The 23,446-nt window shown below is 44.3% G+C and overlaps 2 protein-coding genes across 2 annotated transcripts in view; one reads left to right on the top strand and one right to left on the bottom strand.

Moving 5' to 3' along the window:
- ABHD18 (abhydrolase domain containing 18) overlaps nucleotides 1–9,113 on the bottom strand; it is a 54,672-nt gene extending 45,559 nt beyond the window's left edge. Inside the window, exon 1 of the mRNA XM_077476889.1 lies at nucleotides 8,933–9,113. The gene's annotated coding sequence lies outside the window, so the exon portion shown is untranslated. The remainder of the gene's footprint in view (nucleotides 1–8,932) is intronic.
- Nucleotides 9,114–9,855: 742 nt separating this feature from the next.
- Nucleotides 9,856–23,446, top strand: part of MFSD8 (major facilitator superfamily domain containing 8) — a 32,845-nt gene continuing 19,254 nt past the window's right edge. Inside the window, exons 1-5 of the mRNA XM_077476888.1 lie at nucleotides 9,856–10,020; nucleotides 12,446–12,578; nucleotides 17,865–17,950; nucleotides 19,680–19,723; nucleotides 23,170–23,410. Coding sequence (XP_077333014.1) covers nucleotides 12,514–12,578; nucleotides 17,865–17,950; nucleotides 19,680–19,723; nucleotides 23,170–23,410 — 436 coding nt within the window. The 5' untranslated portion in view covers nucleotides 9,856–10,020; nucleotides 12,446–12,513. The remainder of the gene's footprint in view (nucleotides 10,021–12,445; nucleotides 12,579–17,864; nucleotides 17,951–19,679; nucleotides 19,724–23,169; nucleotides 23,411–23,446) is intronic.

Below are 23,446 nucleotides of genomic sequence, written 5' to 3'. Positions count from 1 at the left end.
ATGTGCTGTTGTGGGTTCCCCTCCCCCCAGGGTCCAATCAATATTAAAGACAGCCCTGGGCCTCATTCACACCATGTTCAGAGTTTTTCTGCATGGGTACAAATAAATCAACTGTTCTGTATGTGTCCTGTTCACACCAAACCCCTGTTATGTGCAGATTTTTCCTGGGCAGAAATCTGCATGGAGTATGGCCTTTTCTCCACACACAAAAAAAAAAATACTCCTGTAATGTCAACATTGTGGTGTGAACAGGGCACATAAGCAACTGTTTTTTTGGGGGGGGTTTTGTGCCCATGCAGAGAATTTATGTTACATAGTTCTGCTCAAGTGACTGCAGTGTCATGGTGGATTGGTGGAGTTTTCCTTGTATCCTTGCAGAGTCCTACATAATACACACATCTCTGCATATGGTGTTGACAGATTTGCTGAATTCTGACATGTGACTGTAAACATGACAGCTCTCTTCTAGAATGTAATACAATATATGCATCGGTGACAATTTATCAGCCCCTTACCAACCAGGCTTTCTATATATAGTGACATCTACTTGCATTGTCTAGTAGTATACTCATTTACTATCTATACATGCAGGAAAATCCTGACCTTCACATTTCACCTACAAAGCTATCTCCACCCACCATACAGCCTTATCATAATCATTCCCTAGGCAGTACAGTGCTGTGACATGTCATGTTATCAGGGCTTGTATAATGTGGGCAGGCCAGTCTCTGAAGTAAAGCTGTCCATGCACAGATCAGGCTTGCCTGAGCCTTGTCCTTCTTGGCCTCATATGCAACAGCTCTGGTTATCCCCTGAGATCCAGCAAACACTGGTCATTTATGTTGGGGTTTTTTTTTAATACATTTTTATTTAAATTTTCCATATAAAAAGTTACAAACTTAAAGACAGTCAACAAACAGCACTACAGGTCATCAGCACCAGTGAACAATGCAGCTTGCATAGAACATTTGTGACAGACTCAAATAATTGTCATTCATGATGTTTAAAAGACGGTCATTTACCACTTGCCAACCACATAAAGTATATAAATAGTGACAAGGCAGCTCTGCTGTGACAGATCATGTACTAGGTATGTGATCTGTCGCAGCAGAGCTGCCTTGTCATCATATATGTACGTTATATGGTCGGCAAGTGGTTAACGACCGTTAATGTTGTCTTTTAAACAACATAAATGACACTTCTTTGCAGGGGGCTTGCATGCGCGCCAACGGTGGGCCACTCCCGATGTGATTATACATAATGGGATCTGATCTGCAGGTACCGCAGACTCGATGTCTGCCAGCACCCGCTGATTGTTAGACAGACTGCCGTTCTGTCTCTGTGCCTATGTAAACAAGGCAGATAGCTGTTCTGCCCAGGGGAAAGGCTTGCATCCGTGTCTCTGCAAAGCAGGACCATGGATCCACGTCTTCCCCTAGTAAAAGCACCTCCCACATTGTACACTAAAAAACACAGGCTAGAAACACAGTTACAGTGGTTGTAAACCCTGCTTGCACATTTTTACCTAAAAAGGTAAGCCTATAATAAGGCTTAAGCCGCGTACACACGGGCGGACTGTATGGCCTACTTAGTCCGTCATACAATCCGACGGACAGTCCATCATACTTTCGACTGAACGGACTTGACCACACACGGATGAACAAACAGTCCGTCGAAAGCTTGCGCGATGACGTGTACAGCACGTACGACGGGACTAGAAATAGGAAGTCCAATACACAGCAATGCACCCTTCCGCCGTGTAAATCCTTTCTGAGCATGCGCCATTCTTAGTCCGTCGAACTAGCCTACTCACAAGCGGATTGTCCGCTGAAACCAAAGTACGACGGACAGAATTTAGAAAAATCCGAAATACTTAGTACGCCAGACTGCACGCTGAAAAAGTCCGCTGAAGCCCACACACGAGCGGACTGTCCGCTGAAATGTGTTTCGACGGACTAAGTACGCCATACAGTCCGCCCGTGTGTACGCGGCCTTACTTGTAGGTAAAATGAATATCTCCTAAACCTGTATGGTTTAGGAGAGATTTACCTTGCATGCAGCCGCTGATGTCAGCTGCCGGAAAATCAGAGCTCCTTGCCGGAAAGAGGACTCTCGCACGCTAGGGTGGGAATGACGTTGTCACGGCTCCGGCCACTCACAGTGAAACCAGAAGAAACGCTGAGGGAACATGTCAGCTCCCTTAGCAGTGACCGGGAGGTGGTGCGTGCGCTTCGTTCTACAGGAAGTATTTCATAATGAGCTAGTATGTGGTGCATACTAGCTCATTATGCCTTTGCCTTACAGGTTTTTTTTTTCTATTTTGTTTTTTTGCGGGCATACAACTGCGTTAAAGGCTTGTACACACTATAAGAAAAATCGGCTGAACTTTTTCATCCAAAGAATTTTTGGACGATTTTCGTATAGTGTGTACACATCTTTTACCAATTTCTGAATTTTTGTATGAAAATTCCCGAAGGGACAAACTCCAAACTTTTTCTCATACAGGAACAGAAGAAATCATTTTTGTTTAATGTGTACTGTTTTTTTACAAGAAAGATCAGAAAACAAAGACTGTGCATGGTCAGAAACAAAAAAAAAAAAAAAAAAAAAAAAAAAGCCTTAGTCGTACGAGAATGCTTGCTCATCGGTTCCGATTTGCTGTGAAGGAAAATTGGACGATAGTGTGTACCCCACTTAACACTTTGATCACCCCTAATGTTTAACCCCTTCCTAGCCAGTGTCATTAGTACAGTGACAGTGCATATTCTTTTTTTTAGGACCGATCATTGTATTTTATGGTTGAACTAGAAAGACTTGTGTCTTTTTTCCAACTTGACTATGTATTGGTGTCACTGGTCCCCAAAAAGTGTCAAAAGTGTCAATTAGGAATTAGGTGTCCGAATGTCCGTCGCAATATCAAAGTCCTGCTATAAGGCCCCTTTCACACATGCGGATGGTATGTCCGTATTTCATCCATCCGTTTGCGGATGAAATACGGGCCATACATTCATCCCTATGGGATAGCGGGTGTCTGCGGATGAGCATCCGCAGACACCCGCTATTGTCCGCCTCCGCAACTGTCCGATTCTGCAGACGGAGGAAAATCCTATTTTTCTGTCCGTCTGCAGAGCGGATCGGATGAACACGGACACACGGTCTGTGCTCGTCCGGTCCCCATAGAGGAGAGCGGAGATCTGACAGGGCGGTCCCCGCACAGTGTGTGGAGACCGCCCTGTCCGCAGCCGGCTCAGCGGGGACAACGGAGCGATCCCCACTGAGCGAGCGGATCATCACGGGGCGGATCATTACTGATCCGCCCCGTGTGAAAGAGGCCTAAGTTGCTGATCGCCACCATTACTAGTAAAACAAATAAATAAAAATATCTCATAGTTTGTAGACTCTAGAACCTTTGTGCAAACCAATCAATATACGCTTATTGGGATTTTTTTTTACCAAACATATGTAGCAGAATACAGATTGGTCTGTGTGTGTATATATATATATATTTTCATTCATTCCGGAAGTGATTAAAGAGCTGAATGTTTTATTTAGTATGCTCTAAAACATCCCTTAGAGCTAGTTCTTCTGAAGAGCGATCCAATGGATTGCTTTTTTTTAGGGGTGTTTGACAAGAGGTGAGGAGGTGATATGTCATAGGTACATGGACAGCTTTATATTTCTAAGGAATGCATAACATTCTCACCACGCTGACAGAGTACAAGGTTTTAGAATTCGCAACAAGTGATCTATTCTACCTCACTTCAGAAAAGTAGCAAAAGCTGATCCCCAGGCAAAAACCAAAGACTCAGTGGAATCCATATACTGCGAGAACAGTTTTGCCCGTCAAAGGATTTGTAATTCTTTTCAGACAGCCCATAATCTGGGCACCCCTGCCAAACAGCACAGCCAGGTTATGGATCTTTCTGCAGACAATGCAGTTTGGTAATACAGTCATGTCAAGCAGAGCCCGAAACCCCACAAGAATGTATTCCTGCAATGGGCTGGAGGACAATCCTGCTGTATTTCCAGCCTTGAGATGCGGTGATGTCACTGGTGCCTTTTGCAAGTTTCTTTTACCTCCATTGGGTGGGCCAAATGCTCCTTCATTTGCATATCACATTCTCCCCCTCCCAGACACTGCAGCTCAGAGTGGAGGGTTTCATAAACAGAGGAAATGCTGTCAATCTAGAATGGAGCAGAGAAAGGGGTGTGGCCAGGTACTAATTGACAAGATACAGCCTCATACATCAGCAGTGAAAATGCAGATAACCACGCCCTCTGCAACATCCTCCTATCCCACTGCAGTACAAGCAGGCACAGCCTGTATGAGGCAATGTTCACCCCCCCCCCCCCCCCCATCCCAGGAAGCTGCATTAGAGGAGCGTCATTGGCAGGATCAATAGGCATTTGTGTGGCTTTAGGGACAATGGTGAGTGCACTTACAATTAAAAAGTGGTTCTAAAGGCTTAGCCCCTGTTCACATCTATGCAAAATAGATGTGCATTTCGCTGCATCCAATTCCCATAGGAGGAGAATGTGACTGGCTCCCTATTGAGCCGGTTCACATATCTCCGGGGCGGCTGCGGAGCGCACTGCAGAAAAAACACGTGCGTCTTTGGCTCTGTTTCAGGGCCGAATTCAGGCATAGAATCGGCCCCGATTTGTCCCTGAAACAGGGAACAAGGACACACAGCGCTCCTGTGCGTTCCGCAGCGGGTTATAGTGTGAACCCGGGCTTAAAGTAGTATTAAAAGGATTGGATTCATTTTTATTTTTCAAATAGCAAACATATTATACTTACCTGCTCTGTGTAATGGTTTTGAACAGAGCAGCCCCGATCCTCCTCTTCTCAGGTCCCCCGTCAGCGCTCCTGTCTCTTCCTCCTTGACCAGTGCCTCCAATAGCAAGCCGCCTGTTATGGGGGCACTGGTGTCCATAAGACACATAGAGCTGTGGCTTAGCCCGCCCATACTTTCTCCTCATTGGCTGTGATCCACAGCAGTGGGAGCCTTAGGCTGCCACTGCTGTCTGGGCCTATGAGGTGAGGGCGTTCCGGGACAGCTGAGGCTCTCGTGCATATCACTTGACCGAGAGAGAGCATATTAAGGGGAGCTACAGAAAGAGCAGCTCACAGGTTTTTTTAAATTGAACTTTTTGGCCATCAAAGAAAACGCTATGTCTGGTGCATCACCCAAAGAACACCATCCCCACAGTGAAACATGGTGGTGGCAGCATCATGCTGTGGGGATGTTTTTCAGCAGTCAGGACTGAGAAACTGGTCAGAGTTGAGGGAAAGATGGATTGTGCTAAAAACACGGATATTCTTCAGCAAAACCTGTACCATTCTGTGTGTGATTTGAGGCTAGGACGGAGGTTCACCTTCCAGCGGGACAATGACCCCAAACACACTGCTAAAGCAACACTTGAGTGGTTTAAGGGGAAAAATGTAAATGTGTTGGAATGGTCTAGTCAAAGCCCAGACCTCAATCCAATAGAAAATCTGTGGTCAGACTTAAAGAATCCTGTTCACAAGTGCAAACCATCCAATTTGAAGAGCTGGAGCAGTTTTGCAAGGAGGAATGGACAAAAATCCCAGTGTTAAGATGTGGAAAGCTCATAGAGACTTATCCAAAGTGACTTGGAGCTGTGATAGCCACAAAACATGGCTCTAAAAAGTATTGACTTCAGGGAAGTGAATAATTATGCTCACTGACTTTTTCTTTTTGTGGTTTGCTTCACAATAAAAAAAAAAAAAAAAACAACAAACACGCATCTTCAAAGTTGTGGGCATGTTCTGTAAATTGAATGCTGCAAATCCTCAAACAATTCATATTAATTCCAGGTTGTGAGGCAACAAAACAAGAAAAATGCAAAGGGCGTGAATACTTTTGCAAGGCATTGTATCTATGAAGCTGTTGGAGATGAAGATAGACCAGCCCCATAGAAGACTATACTTCACAGACTTAGCCAGGGGAGGGAACCTTTCACCCCTGGATGTAAACAACGGAGAACGTGGCTGTCCGATACATCTGTGGAAAAGGGAGGGGGATTTGGACTGGTCAGGACAAAGGGTCAAAAAAATTTTTTTAAAGTGGTTGTAAACATTAGACATGGAATATGAACAAAGCATATCCCTCTATAGTGTGTACTTGTCTCAGTCCAGAGCACTAGATGTCATTTCTGCTATCAGCATTAATCACTTCTGACAAGTGTTTATGACACCAAGAGAAAAATGGTGACAGGGGAGGGATAGCAAGCAGATTGACAGCCTCAGCTCTGTGAAATGGGGGGTGTCTCTTCCCACCAATCAACTCTCAGAGCTCTCCCCACTAAGTCCTGCAAAGTAATTTCAGCTCTCCGCCCCCTTTTTTCTGACAGCGCAGACAAGGTTAGTAAATGTTACACTTTGAAAAGATGTAGAGAAGAGACGACTGCAGATAAACAGGTACAACTTATGTAGGAGGATTTGTTTGATCTCTGTGTATCACCTGAGGCCAGTCACTTCACTGGGTGTATGTAAGGGTTTACAACCACTTTAACTTTCAAGTCAAAGTTTGTCAAGCCAGGTGGGGTTAGCAGGGTTCATCTATGGCTTAAAATTGACAATTCAAAGCCACAGACTCCAAAATAAAAGCCAAGTATCGGGTTATTATATGAAGACAGATGCAAATAAGATACCTGCATATAGATATTGATTTCTACACATACAACCCCCCAAACCCCCCGCCCCCCCCCCCCCCCCACACACACACACACACACACTTTTGTTTTTTTACATCATTCCCTCTAATGCCAGCACTATTTTGCCCAATTCCTGCTTAATTAACTGAAATTCAAGCCATATGTGGCCCTGCCAACCCCACCTGGCTTGAAAAAACTTTGACTTGAAAGTTAAACTGGTTGTAAACCCTTATGTACACCCAGTGAAATGACCAGCCTCAGGTGATACACAGAGATGAAACAAATCCTCCTACATAAGTTGTAACTGGTTATCTGCGGTATTCTCTACATCCATTCATAGTGCAGAATTTATAAAGCTTGTCTGAGCTGTCAGAAAACAGGGGACAGCGAGCAGAAGTTACACTCAGCAGAGAGCTGATTGGAGAGAAGGGACACATCCCCCTCCACACAGCATACATGAACAGAATCTGAGGCTGTCAATCAGTTCGAGATCCCTCCCGGTCACCTTTTTTTCTCTAGGTGTCATTAAAACTTGTCAGAAGTGATTTATGCTGACAGAAGAGGAATGAAGCAGAAGGCAGAAATGACACTCAGTGCTCTGGACTGAGACAAGTACCCACTATAGAGGGATGTGCTTTGTTCATATTTCATGTCTGAAGTTTACAACCACTTTAGCCTGGATTCACACTATTGTGAACACAGACATCGCATCTGATTCACACCGCATTGCTGTGCAGATCACATGTAATGTCTGTGCAATGCGAATTCAGACATACAGTTTGTATGGATGAACTCACATTGGATTTGCACAAAATTGCTGCAGGAACCTTTTTTCTCCGAACTGGATTGCATTGGGTGTTCGCAACCATGCAATCCGATTCCTGCCTGAACTCACAGTTCGCACTGCGATCTGATCTGGGGGTGTCATTAACTTTGTATTCACACCCGTAGCAGTTCGCAGAGGGACATGCAATGTGGGAACCCGCAATAGAATCAACCCTGGTTCCCACATGTGTGAACCCAGGCTAAAGGAGCTAAGTGGAAAATTGTCCAACAGCCACTTTATCCAATCAGCTGTAGCCACTGTTGGGGTATTGTGACATTTGCAGGCTGTCAGAATACAATAGCCGGAAGCAGTGGATTCCTCCATGTAAGCGGTTTAGCATGGATGGGGGAATTAAGACATTTGCCTTGATCATGTCTGAAAGGTGGGCACATGACATCAATGGCTTTCCCTGAAAAAAAAACACCCATCACTAAGACCCCTCTCCCATTTTTCAGGCGCTACAAAGCTAAAAACAGCATCTGCATAGCGCCTGAAAAAAGCAGCTCCCGAGGGCTTTCATACTGGAAAGGTGCGCTGGCAGGGCATCACGAAAAGTCCTGCCAGCAGCTTCTTTAGAGTGGTGAACTCAATGAAGCTGCGCTACGATACCGGCGGCGTTTTGCGGGCGGTTTAAACCCCTTTTCGGCCACTAGCGGGGAGGTTAAAAAAAAAAAACACACTAGCGGGCGAATAGCACCCCTTTACCGCTGATGCCGGTAGCGGCACGGTGTGAAAGCCCTCTAATAACAGACATGCGCGGCTTAGTCCATGAGCTCACGTCCTTCGTGCAATGATGCAGTCAATCAAGAGGAGGGCTGGGTGACACCTTGAGTTGCATGGTGTCACTGATCATAGCTGACAGTTTCAAAGGCTTTTTGCTGGACTACAGAGATGAGCTTGGACGCCCTCTGAACGCCCCTCTAGACAAACCTGCACTCTTCTTCTACATTAATGAGCAGAGGACCTGGTCATTCCCACCCCCGGTCCCCCATGTTGTTTAGGTGAGAATGAAGCCGCAGCTCATTGGAGAAAAAAAAAAGAAAAAAAAAAAAGAGGAGCACATGTTTGGTTAGAGATGAGTTCGGAGGACGTCTATGGGACAACCAGAGAGCGGACAGATGTCACACACGTTATATGGCTGTTCAGTGTCTAAATAGTCATTTTAGGGTGGTGTTCCCCTTTAAGAAAGCAGGTCTACAAATTGGTGTCCCCACACAGGACATTGGAGGACTAAACCCATGCTACTGACAATATGGAGGATCAAAGGTCACCCAATAACAGGAGACCGGTCATGTCTGCCATGATCCCCATACATTGGGGTGAGGTCATGACCCTTCCAGTTCTCCATGGACAAGTCAATAGAGGGTCACAGCCCGCCCCCTCCCTCCATTCTCCCAGGTAAACTTAGGGGACCGCTCTACTCACGGGGGTGACATCAGCCGCTGTACCGCCAGGAGGCGCCTCCGCTTGGCTGCTACTGTATGGGACCTAGCCCGGTGTTTCCTCAGATTAGGCGACCCGTCAGAATGTGTAACGGAAGTGACCTTCCATCGCCGCCATCTTGCTACACCCCGCACTCCTCCATAGTAAGGATACACTGAGAAGGGGAAAGCGGACATCATGTTACACCCACCGGAGTTTTGCATTTTCACTTATTTTTACCAGTAATGTGAGTTTATATAGTGAAATACAGTTATTAGAACTCCATCTGACTGGTTAGATGTTGAATTTTAAAAGCAGCGAACTTCTGTCAGATTAGCAAACCTATGAGATGAGTAGGCTTGCCGCCCGCTTTTAAAATTCAACCACTAGCCAGCCAGACGGAATTCTAAGTACTGTATTTCACTATATAAACCCACTTTACTGTTAAAAATAAATGCAAAATACAAACCTCCGGTGGGTGTAACAAGATGTCCGCTTTTCCCCCTTCTCAGTGTATCCTTACTATGGAGGAGTGCGGGATGTAGCAAGATGGCGGCGACTTAACGTCACTTCCGTTATACATTCTGACGGGTCGCCAAATCTGATGAAACACTTGGACACTGAAGACACGGGGGCGGGATCATGACATCATCTCTGAATGGGCGTCCCGTCCTGTGAGCGGAATGTAGAGGGGAGCGGCACGGAGCACATGACATACGGCAGATGCACATAATTGCACTATAAAGAGATTTACATAACTCTAAGCCCATAAATAGATAAATCATGTCTATATAGTAACAATTTATGTAGAAAAGTTGTGGCACGGGCTACGACAAAATGGCGACAACGGGCATTCGTTTTCTAATACGCTTTAACAGTGCAAAGGCGGAGTTTTGAATAACAACCGCTAGACGTGCATAGTTATTATCAGCACCAATGAATACTCTCAGGAGTTAGCTACTTTTTGCCCACAATGAATATGGCGACAACTGGCGGAAGAATATGATCCTGGTCATGTGACACAGTCCTTTGACCCACATTTGGAAGCTTAGGGAGTCTGGTAGTAATGTTGCTTGGACTGGCTGTGCAAGGTAAGTAAACAGTCCCTTTAGCCCCGCTGATTATTTTGATTCGACACTAATGCAAGTTCTTGTTTACATATAACAGTAGTTACAGGAGATGCCCCTGATTTCCAAAAACTGACCTCAGCAATAATGTTATTTTTTCCTGCATGTTTGTTTCACTGTTTAAGTTATTTTTGTTTTTTTTGTTTTGTTTTTTAAAGAGTAACTAAATGCAAACTTTTTTTGCAGTATGGATGGAGTATAGGAGGGTTATAACCCCTGCCTGTTTTTTTTTTGGCCATCTGGTCCCATTGGGGAGGTTTCCCCTCCTTGCTCTATCTAAAACTTTAGACAAACTTGCCTGTAGTTATACCCTAAAGTGAAACTTTAGTCAGTCCTGCTAGATCACTTCAGGCTGGCACCTTTTGCAGGTATATATATGTTACATAGTTAGCCGGGTTGAAAAAAAAAAAAGACCCATTCATCTAGTTCAAACCATAAAGAGAAACAGAAAATCACATATACATAATCCCATACCCACAGTTAACCCAGAGAAAGGTGAAAAGTATAATACTATTGGCTCCAGCAGGGGAGAAATTCCTTCCCGATCTCCCGAGAGGCAATCAGATATTCCCTACATAAACTTTACCTAGAAATGTTAGTACCCAGTTATATTATGTACATTTAGAAAATAATATAAAAAAATAAGTGTCTATACTGTGTATAGTCCAGTAATATGCTGTCCCACCCTGCTCTGCACATGCTCAGTTGCTCTCTATTTTTTGGCACTGCTGAGTTTGTAGAGGTCGATCGCCTGACAGTCTTAAATTAGAATTAAACCCTCCCATCCTTTACAGCCAAGGCAGCTGCTTCTGTTTGATCTGCAACTGCCATGGTGCTGCACATGTGATCAGTTATGTCTTTTTTGTAATAAATAATACTGCACATGTGAAGAAGTTATTAAAAAAATTAAGTTTTAAACAAAAAATGGCACCACAAATGTGAGATTTTCACAATATAGCAAAAAAAAAAAACTAAGAAAAAAAGCGTTGCTCTAAAAATAAGTGATAAATCAAAAGTACAGTAAATATGAAACAGTCCAAAAAAAATATCAGTCTGTAAAAAGGACCATAATGATCAAAATATCAAACCCAACTGTAGATAAGAATGGATCTAAATCCCTCCACTAGGTGAATCTGCCACCACCGCAAAATATTAGACTCTTACCAGAGAGCCTGGACCCTTTATTATGAAGGGTCAAATGGGCTTGATGTAAAAATCCCAGTAGAGATCACTGACGGGATGTGTGAAGGAATGACGTCAGGAACAGTTCAAAGTATCCAAAGGACTCCACCCACACAGTGAACATAGAGCCAGATCCAAACAAAACAAACGCTAGATGGCATAAAACCTTTTAGACCCCTTTCACACTGAGGTGCTTTGCAGACACTATAGCATTAAAAATAGCGCCTGCAAGGCGCCCTGATACAGTGGCTGCATTCACTCCAGTGTGGAAGCTCGAGGGCTTTCACACTGGAGCGGTGCACTGGCAGGGCATCAGAAAATGTCCTGCCAGCAGCTTCTGTGGAGTGCATTAGGAGCGGTGAACTCACCGCTCCTAAAGTGCCCCTGCCCATTGAAATCAATGGACAGCACCGCTGTAGCAGCACTTTGCGAGTGGTTTTAACCCTTTTTTCGGCCACTAGTGGGGGTTAAAAGCGCCCCGATAGCTGCTGAATAGCGCCGCTAAAAATAGCGGCGTTTTACCGCCGACGCCCGGGGTGGCTCAGTGTGAAAGGGCCCTTAGAGATTGAATTTATTAAAAAGAATTGCACTTACAAGTATACAAGTTAAAACCAGCATAGCAAAGGTGAGAACGGGGGCCACCACAGGACATACAGACATGTAAAGAAATGCGCGATAGCAGGAACAAGCAGCTCAGCCCAATCCTGATCCGTTATGACACCGGCCATTTGATGGTTTGACAGTTTTGTTGAGGACATAAGCACATGTGACAGTTGGCAATCCCACCATTCCTGGGATGTAACTGTTTTTTGAAACTGTTAAAACTGGGTTTAGTTACGCTTTATGATTTACTGCTGCTCAGGGGCTCTGGCCTTCAGCAAGATTGCAGCCTCCAGCAAGAAGAAACAGGAGCAATGCTGGAATCAATTTACAGAGCACACTCATTTTGGTGGCAGAATTATTAATGTGGAATGTATGTTCCTTGCTAAAGAACATTATTTTCTAAGTGGACCTTTACCCATAAGGAGATTAAATACATATGTTAGAAAATGTTGCATTGTTTTTGTAGCGTGAAATCATTGAGTTTCTAGTCTTCATTTGCAGTATGATCCGACCATGAGTATCTTCCCTATACACAAATGGGATGAAGTGATCAGTTTAGCTTTGTTTGTACTTTATTACTGAGTGACCAATGTTGTCTCCTTAGGAGTCCAGACTTCCTCCTCATTCTTCTGCTATGTATGGTATAAAGACGTGTGATTACTGACAGATGTCATGGCTTCAGTGAGTGAAGATGAGGAGTGCTCGCCGCTACTGCAGTCATCAGCACCAGACCCGGGGTAATGCAGCAAATGTTCATCAAAAGGAAACAAACAGCATATATTGTCAGTAACACTTGACATCTTGCAGAGAGTGCTTAAAGTGGTTGGATAGGATTCAGGTTTTTACCTTTAAAGTGGAACTATAGGCAACATTTTTTTTTTCCATTTTAGATAGAGCAAGAGAGAGTTATAACCCCCTGTCAATTTTTTTTCCCCCCACCTCAGTGATTTCACTTCACTTCCTGTCCCAAAGCCAAACAGGAAGTGGGAGCAAATCCCTGCAAATTAAGGAAATTCCTTGGGGACCCCCATGTCACCAGAACTAGTGGTGAACTAGATGGACTAGATCTCCCCTCTATAAATTTTTTGGGAACAACCCAAAATTTGGGACTTTTTTACTTTCAATCATAATGGTAAACAGGACAAATAGAGAGGGTGAATTTCCTTAACGGGGGTATAAACAACAATAAAAACTGACAGCTGTGCATGGTTGCCAGACCTGGACAGCTGTACCAGATTGTGTGTGCTCCAGTTTTAGTAAGGCTACTCTCGCACTCTGCTGACGTCACCCGATGCCATCTGTACTGATCGTGTATTGCCAAGAGCTGCCTGGCATTTTTAATAAGGCTTCACTCAAATTGAAAGTAATTGTAAGTGCATTACAAATAAAGTGGTTTGCTTAAATATACAGAGAGCACTTAGATTGTGTTTTTTCAATGTTTCATGACTTCGGGATGACGGTTATCACCTGAGAGGTCGGTGGTGGGCTCATTTACACAAGGAATTCGGTGTGGTCTGTCTGTCTTGGGATTTCAAGCACAAAGGAGTCTTTGAAATTAATTATTTCTTTTTGTCTCTTTCGTCTGGATATGGACATTCTGTAATTTATTATATGTGCTGCACCGTTTATTATTATATTGTTTCTTGGGCTTCAGAATTTCCCAGGTGTTCAGCTGGCGTAATGTTTTAAATTTTATGTAGTTCAGTAAGGTTTGTGCTGATTGTATCTTTATATATACTAAAGTATTCTCTCCATTAAAATGTTTTTGACCCTAAAAAAATAAATAAAAATAAAATCCTGCTCTCTTACAGCAGATTAAAAAGCACAGTGCTTGTGCTGTCTAACCTGTCCCTCTGGAACTGTAAAAAAAACCTGGCTGATCCTGCCTGGTTTTGCCCTCCCTTCTGTAAACTGACCGCGGTTTATCACGGCTGCTGAGCCCTGACACCGTGGTCAGTTTATGTGCCTCTGTCATTCACAGCTCCCCTCCCCTCCCTGCCTGTCAGCTCGGGAGAACTTGTGACACGCAAACTCCTGTTTACATGTATTCCTCCATAACCACAGAATAGGTGTAAATGCTCTTTGTTTGCATGAAATGGATTTGAAAACCCATTTGGTTACTTTTGGGACTGCTCAAATTAGAGGTGAAAGCATATCTCTGTGTCCCAGAACATGGGGTGCAGGTTTGTTCTAGTACCAATTCAGGGGGTTAGTAAATGTAAAGAGGAAAGGATCTCCGCTAATCCTGACCAGCCCAGGTAAATAAACAATAAAGAGTGGCCTCAGCCTACAGGTCTCTACCAAACCACACACCCTGATGTTTGGTGGAGACCTGTAGGCTGAATACGCTCTTTATTGTTTACCTGGGCTGGTCGGGAGTAGCGGAGATTCTTTCCTCTTTATGTTGACCTTGAAAACTCCGATATTATTATTTGTAGAAGTAACATCATCACTGGGCTATACAGAGCAGTGGGGTGGGGGGGGGGGGGTCTAACAGTTCTACCCTACCCACTGCAGAAGGGTGTGGATAGGGTGGTGGTGGTGGGCTTTCTGATAACTGATGCGGCTCAGCAGATGCTCGGCCATTATCACAAGGAGCGGGAGGGTACGTCGGTGTGTCTCTGATTTAGTAACCTGGAAGCGTTGTTGCATCCGGTTTGCTTGGCTGCCAATGGTGTCAATTTAAAAAAATCTCTAGTATTCCAAAATGCTGATTTTGGCGTTTTGAATACTTTTAAGTGCAAAGGAGGTATTTGGGGTCTTGTAGACCCTCGATCCCTCCATAAAGAGTACCTGTCACTGCCTATTGCTGTCATAAGGGATGTTTACATTTTTTTTTTTTTTTTTTTAAACTGTCTCTTTAAAAAATAAAAATAAATAAATAAGTAAGAAGAAATACATTTTTTTTTTTTTTTTTTTTTTTTTACGCACCTCCTGTCCCTACAAATGTAAACGGTGTTCAAATCACAAATGTGAGGTATCACCGTGAGCGTCACAGTGAGAGCAATAATTCTAGCAAAATTCCTCTTCTGCAACTCTAACCTGGTAACCGTTAACATTTTTTAAAGCGTCGCCTGTGGAGATTTTTAAATACCGTAGTTTGTCGTCAATTTACAAGTGTGTGCAATTTTAAACGGTAACATGTTAGGTATCTATTTACTCGGCGTAACAACATCTTTCACATTATACAAAAAATTGGGCTAACTTTACTGTTTTTAGTTAATTTTCAGTGAGGTGTATTTTTTTCCCCAAAAAATTGCGTTTGAAAGACCGCTGCCGCACATATCGTATGACACAAAATATTGCAGTGACCGCCATTTTATTCTCCAGAGTCTTTGCTAAAATATATATAATATGGTTCTAAGTACTTTTCTAGCAAAAAATACAAATTTTAACTTGGTCTAAACTAACCCACCCTCTCCCTTCCCAGATGTATACTTTTTATGATGCAGCGACCATAGCCTCCAATGATTGTTTACATCCAGGACTGCAAGTTTAACTGTCTTGGCCATGCCTGCGCATTGCAGCCCACCTATAGACTTCTATGGGGCTGTGATGCAAGGGAGACAGTCCCATAGAAGTCTGTGAAGCTGTAATGCTCGGGGACAGTCAGAATGTAAACCGTCACTGAAAGCTGTAGCCGTAGGTTGAAGGTAAGTATACATCTGTGTGTGTGTGGGGTGGGGGTAGTTTAGCTCAGAGCAAAGGAGCAAAAAGGATTTACCGTATATACTCGAGTATAAGCCGAGATTTTCAGCCTCTTTTTTGAGGCTGAAAGTGCCCCCCTCGGCTTATACTCGAGTCATCGCTGTCTGCCTGCTCGATCAGCGTGTCGAGCAGACAGACAGCGGACATTCTACCATTCAAACGCCGCGCCTCCGCCTTCGCCTGTGATAGGCGGAACACTGAATTTCCCAGCAGCCTGTGTTCCACCTATCACGGACATCGTCTCATCCTCGTACTACGGACGAGGATGAGACGATGTCCGTGATAGGCGGAACACAGGCTGCTGGGAAATTCAGTGTTCCGCCTATCACAGGCGAAGGCGGAGGCGCGGCGTTTGAATGGTAGAATGTCCGCCGAGGCGCCGACGAAGAGCGGCGATCCTGGCAAGGCACGGGACGGAGGCAAGGCAAGGCACGGGACGGGACGGAGGCAAGGCACGACACGGGACGGAGGCACGGCACGGGACAGAGGCAAGGAGGCAAGGCACGGGACGGAGGCAAGGAGGCAAGGCACGGGACACAGGCTCGGGACACAGGTAGGCTGGACACACACACACACACACACACACACACATGGACACACACACACACACACATGGACACACACACACAGGGATGGATGGATACCCACACACACAGGGATGGATGGATGGATGGAGACACACACACACAGGGATGGATGGATGGATGGAGACACACACACACAGGGATGGATGGATGGAGACACACACACACAGGGATGGATGGATGGAGACACACACACACAGGGATGGATGGATGGATGGAGACACACACACACAGGGATGGATGGATGGATGGACACACACACAGGGATGGATGGATGGATGGACACACACACACACAGGGATGGATGGACGGACACACAGGGATGGACGGACACACACACAGGGATGGACGGACACACACACAGGGATGGACGGACACACAGGGATGGACGGACACACAGGGATGGACGGACACACACACAGGGATGGACAGGCATGTCTCACCCTCGGCTTATACACGAGTCAATAAGTTTGCCAGTTTTTTTGGGGGTAAATTGGGGGCCTCGGCTTATATTCGGGTCGGCCTATACTCGAGTATATACGGTACTTGGAAACAGTGCAACTGTTTCAGGCATTCCTTTATGCAGCTCCTACTAGCAGCTGGTGGTTACCCGTCCATGCAACTGGCTCTTATAAGGGTCTCTTATTAGAGGTTGTAGTAAGTATAAAATGTGTGTCATAGGTTCAGTGTAATTCCTGTGCCTTGTGATTGTTTTCTTATGATCCCCAATAGCTTCTTCTGTTTGCTTCCTTACTTGATCACTGCCTGAGCACTAACTGCCATAACGTGTGCCTCTCAGTAAATACAGTATTTTGTAACCTTTGTCAGTTTGTGAACTACTGTATATAGGTGCCTTAGGCTCGGTTCACACAGGGGGCGACACGACTTGCCGCTCCGCGACCTCAGCGGTGACTTGCAAACGACTTCTGTATAGAAGTCAATGCAAGTCGCCCGAGGTCGCCCAAAAGTAGTACAGGAACCTTTTTTCTAAGTCGGAGCGACTCGAGTCGCTCCTCTTAGAACGGTTCCGTAGTACAGAACGGGGGCGAATTGTCAGGTCACGGCGCGTCGCCCCCTGTGTGAACCGAGCCTTAGGATTTGGCACATTTTATTGATTTCTCAATGGCTTGTCACCAGAAGGTTGAACCAGTGGATTTGACTAGGAAATGTCACACAAGTGCACCTTGTCTAATGGCCAATTTAAATATATGTACAGTATATGTACAGTATGTGTATAGAGATGTGTGTGTTTTTTTTGTTTAGCATTAGCCTTGGTGCATTGATATGCTTTTTTTGGTGCATGTTTCCAGTGTGTGTTTAAATTTAAAAGTTTGAGTGGAGAAGGTTAACTACCATTGACCAAGATGTGTAAATACTTGTTTCCAGTGCATTAAAACACCTATTACATAAGAATTATAATGAGCTGCCTTTGTCTTCTATGGCTCCCCAAGGCAATAAAATGCACAATAAAAAAACTAACATTTTATTTTTCCAACAGCGCTGGGAACAGCCACTATCTTTATTATGAGAAACCATGACACGTGTCCTTGTACATTGGAACATGTTCATTAAAGCTTAGGCGTGTAAATGGCCATTAAAGTGAACTTTAAAACTGTTACAGTTAAACTCTTTGTATAGTTTGATTTCTCAGCTCATTTCCTATTCTTCTAAAAGATCTGTCTTCTAGTTTATTAGGTAATATTTCCATTAAAATGGATTTTGTGTTTCTAGCTATGTCATTGAAACTCAAGATCAGAACAAAAGCAGATGGTGGTCCATCAGGATTATGTACCTTACCATGTTTCTCAGCAGTGTAGGTGAGTATTGACCAGCCAAATAAGACCTGGTGAACCTTGGAGTGTAATTGTTAGATAATGTTTTGCTGCGCTTTAAAAGTGGAATTAAATGTAGAAAATAAACGGGCAGTCTTTTTATTGTGGAAGAGACCTGCAACATCTTTTCTGTAATAACACTTTCCTGTCTATTTGAAATCCTCTGTGGAATGTACTTTGAGCTGCGCATACACAGCTCATTTTGCATCAGGTTGACTGTACTCCTGTGTTGGCCAATCTAAACATCTGAATACTAGCACTCAGAATAACCTGGAGAGAAGATAATGGTGCTGGTGAGGTTCCTTGATATCATCGGACCATTGGAACTAAGGTGTCTTTATGGACTTTGCTTTGTGCACTGGTCTGAATGATTTGGTGAAGGGGTATTATGGTGTGGGGTTGTTTTTCAGGGGTTGGGCTTAGGGTTGCCACCTCATCCCTTTAAAACCGAACACATATTAATTACACAGGTTCTGTGGCCGATTAAAGTGGTTGTAAACCCTTACAAACCACTTTGACCTACAGGTAAGGCTTACCTGTAGGTCCAAGAAATATCTCCTAAAACTATACGGTTTAGGAGATATTTACAAAAAGACAGTGCACTGGGCATGCCGCAGATCGCGGCGATATGCCGTGAGTGTCGGCTCCTGTGCGAATGCGCGGGAGTGACGTCATCGCTGCTCCGGTGAATCACAGCGCCGGAGCAGCGAGACCCGAAAGTCACTCTGGGATCCATGGCAGCGGCGGACATGAAGACGGAGGACAGCTTCGGGGGCTTCGTTCTCAGGTAAGTTATTCATAATGAGCTAGTATGCTATGCATACTAGCTCATTATGCCTTTGCCTTGTAGGTTCCTTTATTTTTTTTTTTTTAAATGCCTTTACTTCCTCTTTAAGGTGGTAATTAAACTCACTTGGTGCCTTATCTGTATTAAATTAGCTTCAGAACCTGTGTAATTCATATGTGTTCGGGTTTAAAGTGATGAGGTAGCAACCCTAGTTCTTCTTGCTTCCAATGGAGGGAAGTCTTAAGGCGTCGGCATACCAAGATATTTTGGACAATTTCATGTCTCCAACATTGTGGGAATAGTTTGAGAATGGCCCCTTCTTGTTCCAACATGACTGTGCACCAGTGCACAAAGCAGCAAGGTCCATAAAGACATGGATGAGTGAGTTTGGGGTGGAGGAACATGACTGGCCTGCACACAGTCCTGACCTCAACCCGATAAACACCTTTTGGGATGAATTAAAGCGGAGACCGCGAGCCAGGCCTTGTCATCCAAAATCAGTCCCTGACCTCACAAATGTGCTTCTAGAAGAATGGTCAAACATTCCCATAGACACACTCCTGAACCTTGTGGACAACCTTCCCAGAAGAGTTGAAGCTGTTATAGCTGCAAAGGGTGGGCCAACTCAATATTGAACCCTCAGGACTAAGACTGGGATGCCATTAAACTTCATGTGCGTGTAAAGGCAGGGGTCCCAATACTTTTTGTAATGTAGTGTAGCTCTGTCTTTAGGGATTGCGCTACTTATTATTGATGCTACTACCTCTTGTAGATCATGAGACATTGATTCTCAGGATAGGTCTGCTTTGTTAAAAAAAAAAAAAAAAATAATCTTCTTTCTATAGAATGGGTATAAACTCATATGTGTCTCTAGACATAGTTTACCTTTTAATTGTTTTTACTTTGTATTTTTTTTTTTTTTTTAAGGGTTTTCTATTGTGATGACCTCAATTTGGCCATATCTGAAAAAGGTTAGTTATGTCCTTTTATCACTTGCCCCATGCTTTATTTGCTGTTTAGTTTTAGAGCTAAGGGTAATGAGTAAGTTTTATGCTTTGTCTGACCATATACATAACCATAAACAACACATTGTAGTGCTGGTTGTTTCAAATGATCATTTGTTTGCAAATATTTATTGGATAAAACAAAGTAAAGGTTGATTTGGTTGACTTTAAAGTGGTTGTAAACCTCCAACATGAAGTTTGAAAAAAACACATCCATCTATAGTGTGTACTTGTCTCAGTTAAGAGCGTTAGGCAGGCCATAGATGATACGATTTTCTTTCCTGCAACCACGGGTTGCAGGAAAGAAAATCACTTGATTGCCCATCAACACAGCTGCTATCAATAATCACTGAGTCCCCCTGCTAGGAGAACACAATAGTTTCACGGGAGGCAATCCCCCATCAACACACTCGGTGTTAATGGAAATTTACAGTGCCGGGAGAATACAGTGATTGTTTGCGGCTGGTAATAATTGCATGGAAAAATCCAGCATTCTGTTTTTACATTAAAGAGGGATTCCACCTACAAAAAAATATTAAAAGCCAGCAGCTATAAATGCTTCAGCTGCTGACTTTTAATAAATGGACACTCACCTGTCCCGGGGTCCAGCGATGTCGGCAGCCAAGACTGATCGATCGCTAGGCTGCTGCTGCGGTGAGGGAGGGTGAGGGAATCAGGAAGTGAAGTGTTGCGGCTTCACTTCCCGGTTCCCTACTGCGCTTGCGTGAGTCGCGCAATAGGAATGGTCCGTGCTGTCTCTGGGACCCGTGTGTGTCCCAGCAGACAGCGAGGCGGGACAGGAAACAGCACAGACTCCCGTGGGAGTCTATGCCCAGAAGTAGGTGCAAATACCTGTCTTGGACAGGTATCTGCACTCCCCTCCCCCTGAAAGATGGCAACTGTTACACCGGAGGGGGGGGGTTTTCTGATGAGCGGAAGTTCCACTTTAGGGTGGAACCCCGCTTTAAGCTGATTGATGGACCGACATGGGTAATCACCCTGCACATAGATGGTTCAAATCTCAGCCGATCCCGGCTGAACCAGCTGAGATTCTAACCATCTATGGTCAACTTTAGTGTTATTTCTGTCTGCTGCTTCATTTATCTGCTATCCGCATGAATCACTGCTAACAAGCTTTCCTGAAACCAATAGTAAAATGGTGACAGAGGAGGGATTTCCAGCTGATTGGCAGCCTCATCTCTGTTCCTGTGAGCTGTGTGAAGGGGGTGTGTCCCTTCTCTCCAGTCAGCTCTCAGAGTTCTCCTTACTGAGCATTGCAGTGTTTAACCACTTCAAGACCGCAATACGAATACGGCTTTGAAGTGGTTTCCTGGGGTTATGGGTGAAGGTATCAGCCATAACCCTTTGTGTGTGGGTTTTTTTTTTTTTTTTTGTCAATTGGCAGCTGGCTTTCTTGTGAAAGCATTCTGAGCGACTCATGAGCTGCTGGAATGGTGTTTGCACCACACATGTGAAGTATCGCAGCAAACGTTAGAGCAATAATTTTAGCGCTAGACCTCCGCTGTACTCTAAACAGGTAACCTGTAAAGGCGTTTAAAGCATCGCCTATGTAGGCTTTTAACCACTTAAGCCCCGGACCATTTGGCTGCCCAAAGACCAGAGCATTTTTTGCGATTCAGCACTGCGTCTCTTTAACTGACAATTGCGCGGTTGTGCGACGTGGCTCCCAAACAAAATGGACGTCCTTCTATCCCAGTGGACATCGGGTCCACGGGCCCCATGATTACGGAGGTCGCTGTGGGCGTAAACCACTTCTTAAAGGGCAACGTACAGGTATGTTAATCTGCCGACGTATATCGGCGTGAGCCGGTCGGCAAGCGATGTACCATAGTAGTCGCCATTGCACAAGCATGTGCAGTTTTAAAGCACGACATGTTAGATGATGTTACGCCAAGTAAATGGATATCTTTCACATTTTACAAGAAATTGGGGTATCCTATTTAAAAAAATACTGATTTGAACTTGTAAACAAAAAGTGCCAGAAAAAGCCTGGACTTAAAGTGGTTAAAGCGGAGTTCCACCCAAAAGAGGAACTTCCGCTTATCTGCTTCCTCCCCCTACTGGTGCCACATTTGGCACCTTTCAGGGGAGAGGGGGGAATGGGTACTTGTTTTTAACAGTTACCCTTCCCCTCTTCTGAGAGACTGCGCCGTGGCAGCATCCCTTGGCGGTTCCCCCCCCCCCCCTCCTCCTTTCTTTGGTGCCAGGCATGCGCAGTAGGGAACCGACTGTGGAGCCGAAAGGTTACCCTTATGATGAATAGCGATGGCAGCACCTGACAGCGGATTTGAAAATCGGCTGTTGTGCCGACATCTGGGCTCCCTGCACAGGTAAGCGTCCATATGTTAAAAGTCAGCCGCTACAAATACTGTAGCGGCTGAATTTTAATATATGGACCCTTATCTATTTTATTTTTTTCCCCCAGGTGGAATGCCTCTTTTAACTTCAGCTCCCTGTCCCCTTTTTTGCTGACAGCTCAGACAAGCTTTAAAAATTCTTCACTATAAACAGATGTAGAGGATAGAAGACTGCAGAAAACGGGTTCAACTTATGTAGGAGGATTTGTTTCATCTCTTTGTATCACCTGAGGACAGTCGCTTCACTGGGTATATGTAAGGGTTTACAACCTCTTTAATTGAATTATCCACCTGGAACGATTGCCTCTATTTGATAAAAAGAGATTGTTTATAGACTTAGTGCAGTCTATTTCTGCAAAATTGAATGCGTTCATTAAAACAAGCCCATAATGATACCGTGATTCCTCACAACATGTGATTAGTGTTAAAATCCCCAAATCTTGCTGCTTTAAGGTGTAGTAAAGTGAGGAAATCCTTAGTTGTCACCAGAACTAGTGTCTCCACTGAAAGATTTCCCCTCTGTTCCTGTTCTGGGGACCAATCAAAATGTGGGATTTTCTTTCACTTTAGGGGATAGCAGTCATCAGACAACTAGAGGGTGAATCCCTCTAATTGGGGAGCAGACAGCAATAAAAGCCTGCCAGTTTTGCCATCCAGGTGGTAATGTCATTTCTTCTAGCTTTGTGTGCACTTTTCCATAGCACTACTTTTAGAAGGGGTAACCGAAGAAAACATTTCTGTATTGCCCATAGTAACCAATCACACTCCAGCTGTCATTCATCCATAGCTGATTGTTGCTATAGGCAACACACACACCTTCCATTACTTTTTTTAATCAATATAAAACTGTAAGACATGCTGATATACAGTATGAAAAGGTGAACAGTGCTGTAAATGATTATTATTAATATATTTGTTTATAGTTTATATGTATACTATTAAGTGGCATGAAGTTTAGTGAGATTATATACATTGGGGATAAACTTTGATGTTTCTTGCTCAATATAATCCATATTCACTGTTCATTTTTCTCAGATTGACTCAAGTGCTGATGCAAGTTTCCTCGGCTGGGTAATCGCTTCATACAGTTTGGGTCAGATGATTGCCTCACCCTTGTTTGGTTTATGGTCTAATCATAGGCCACGAAGAGAGCCTCTAGTTGTCTCCATCTCCATATTGGTGGCAGCCAGCTGTCTTTATGCCTATGTACATGTTCCTGCCAATCACAACAAGTATTACATGCTTGCCGCCCGTGCCCTGGTTGGCTTCGGATCAGGTGTGTTGCTACAGAAATAGTAAAACATTGTGTTCT

This window comes from Lithobates pipiens, unplaced genomic scaffold, assembly GCF_037356315.1.
Source record: "Lithobates pipiens isolate NorthernLeopardFrog02 unplaced genomic scaffold, aLitPip1_a1.2 Scaffold_13, whole genome shotgun sequence".
Taxonomy (NCBI): Eukaryota; Metazoa; Chordata; class Amphibia; order Anura; family Ranidae; genus Lithobates; species Lithobates pipiens.
The sequence above is the reverse complement of the archived record's forward strand: the minus strand, read 5'-3'. Positions and strand labels throughout refer to the sequence as shown.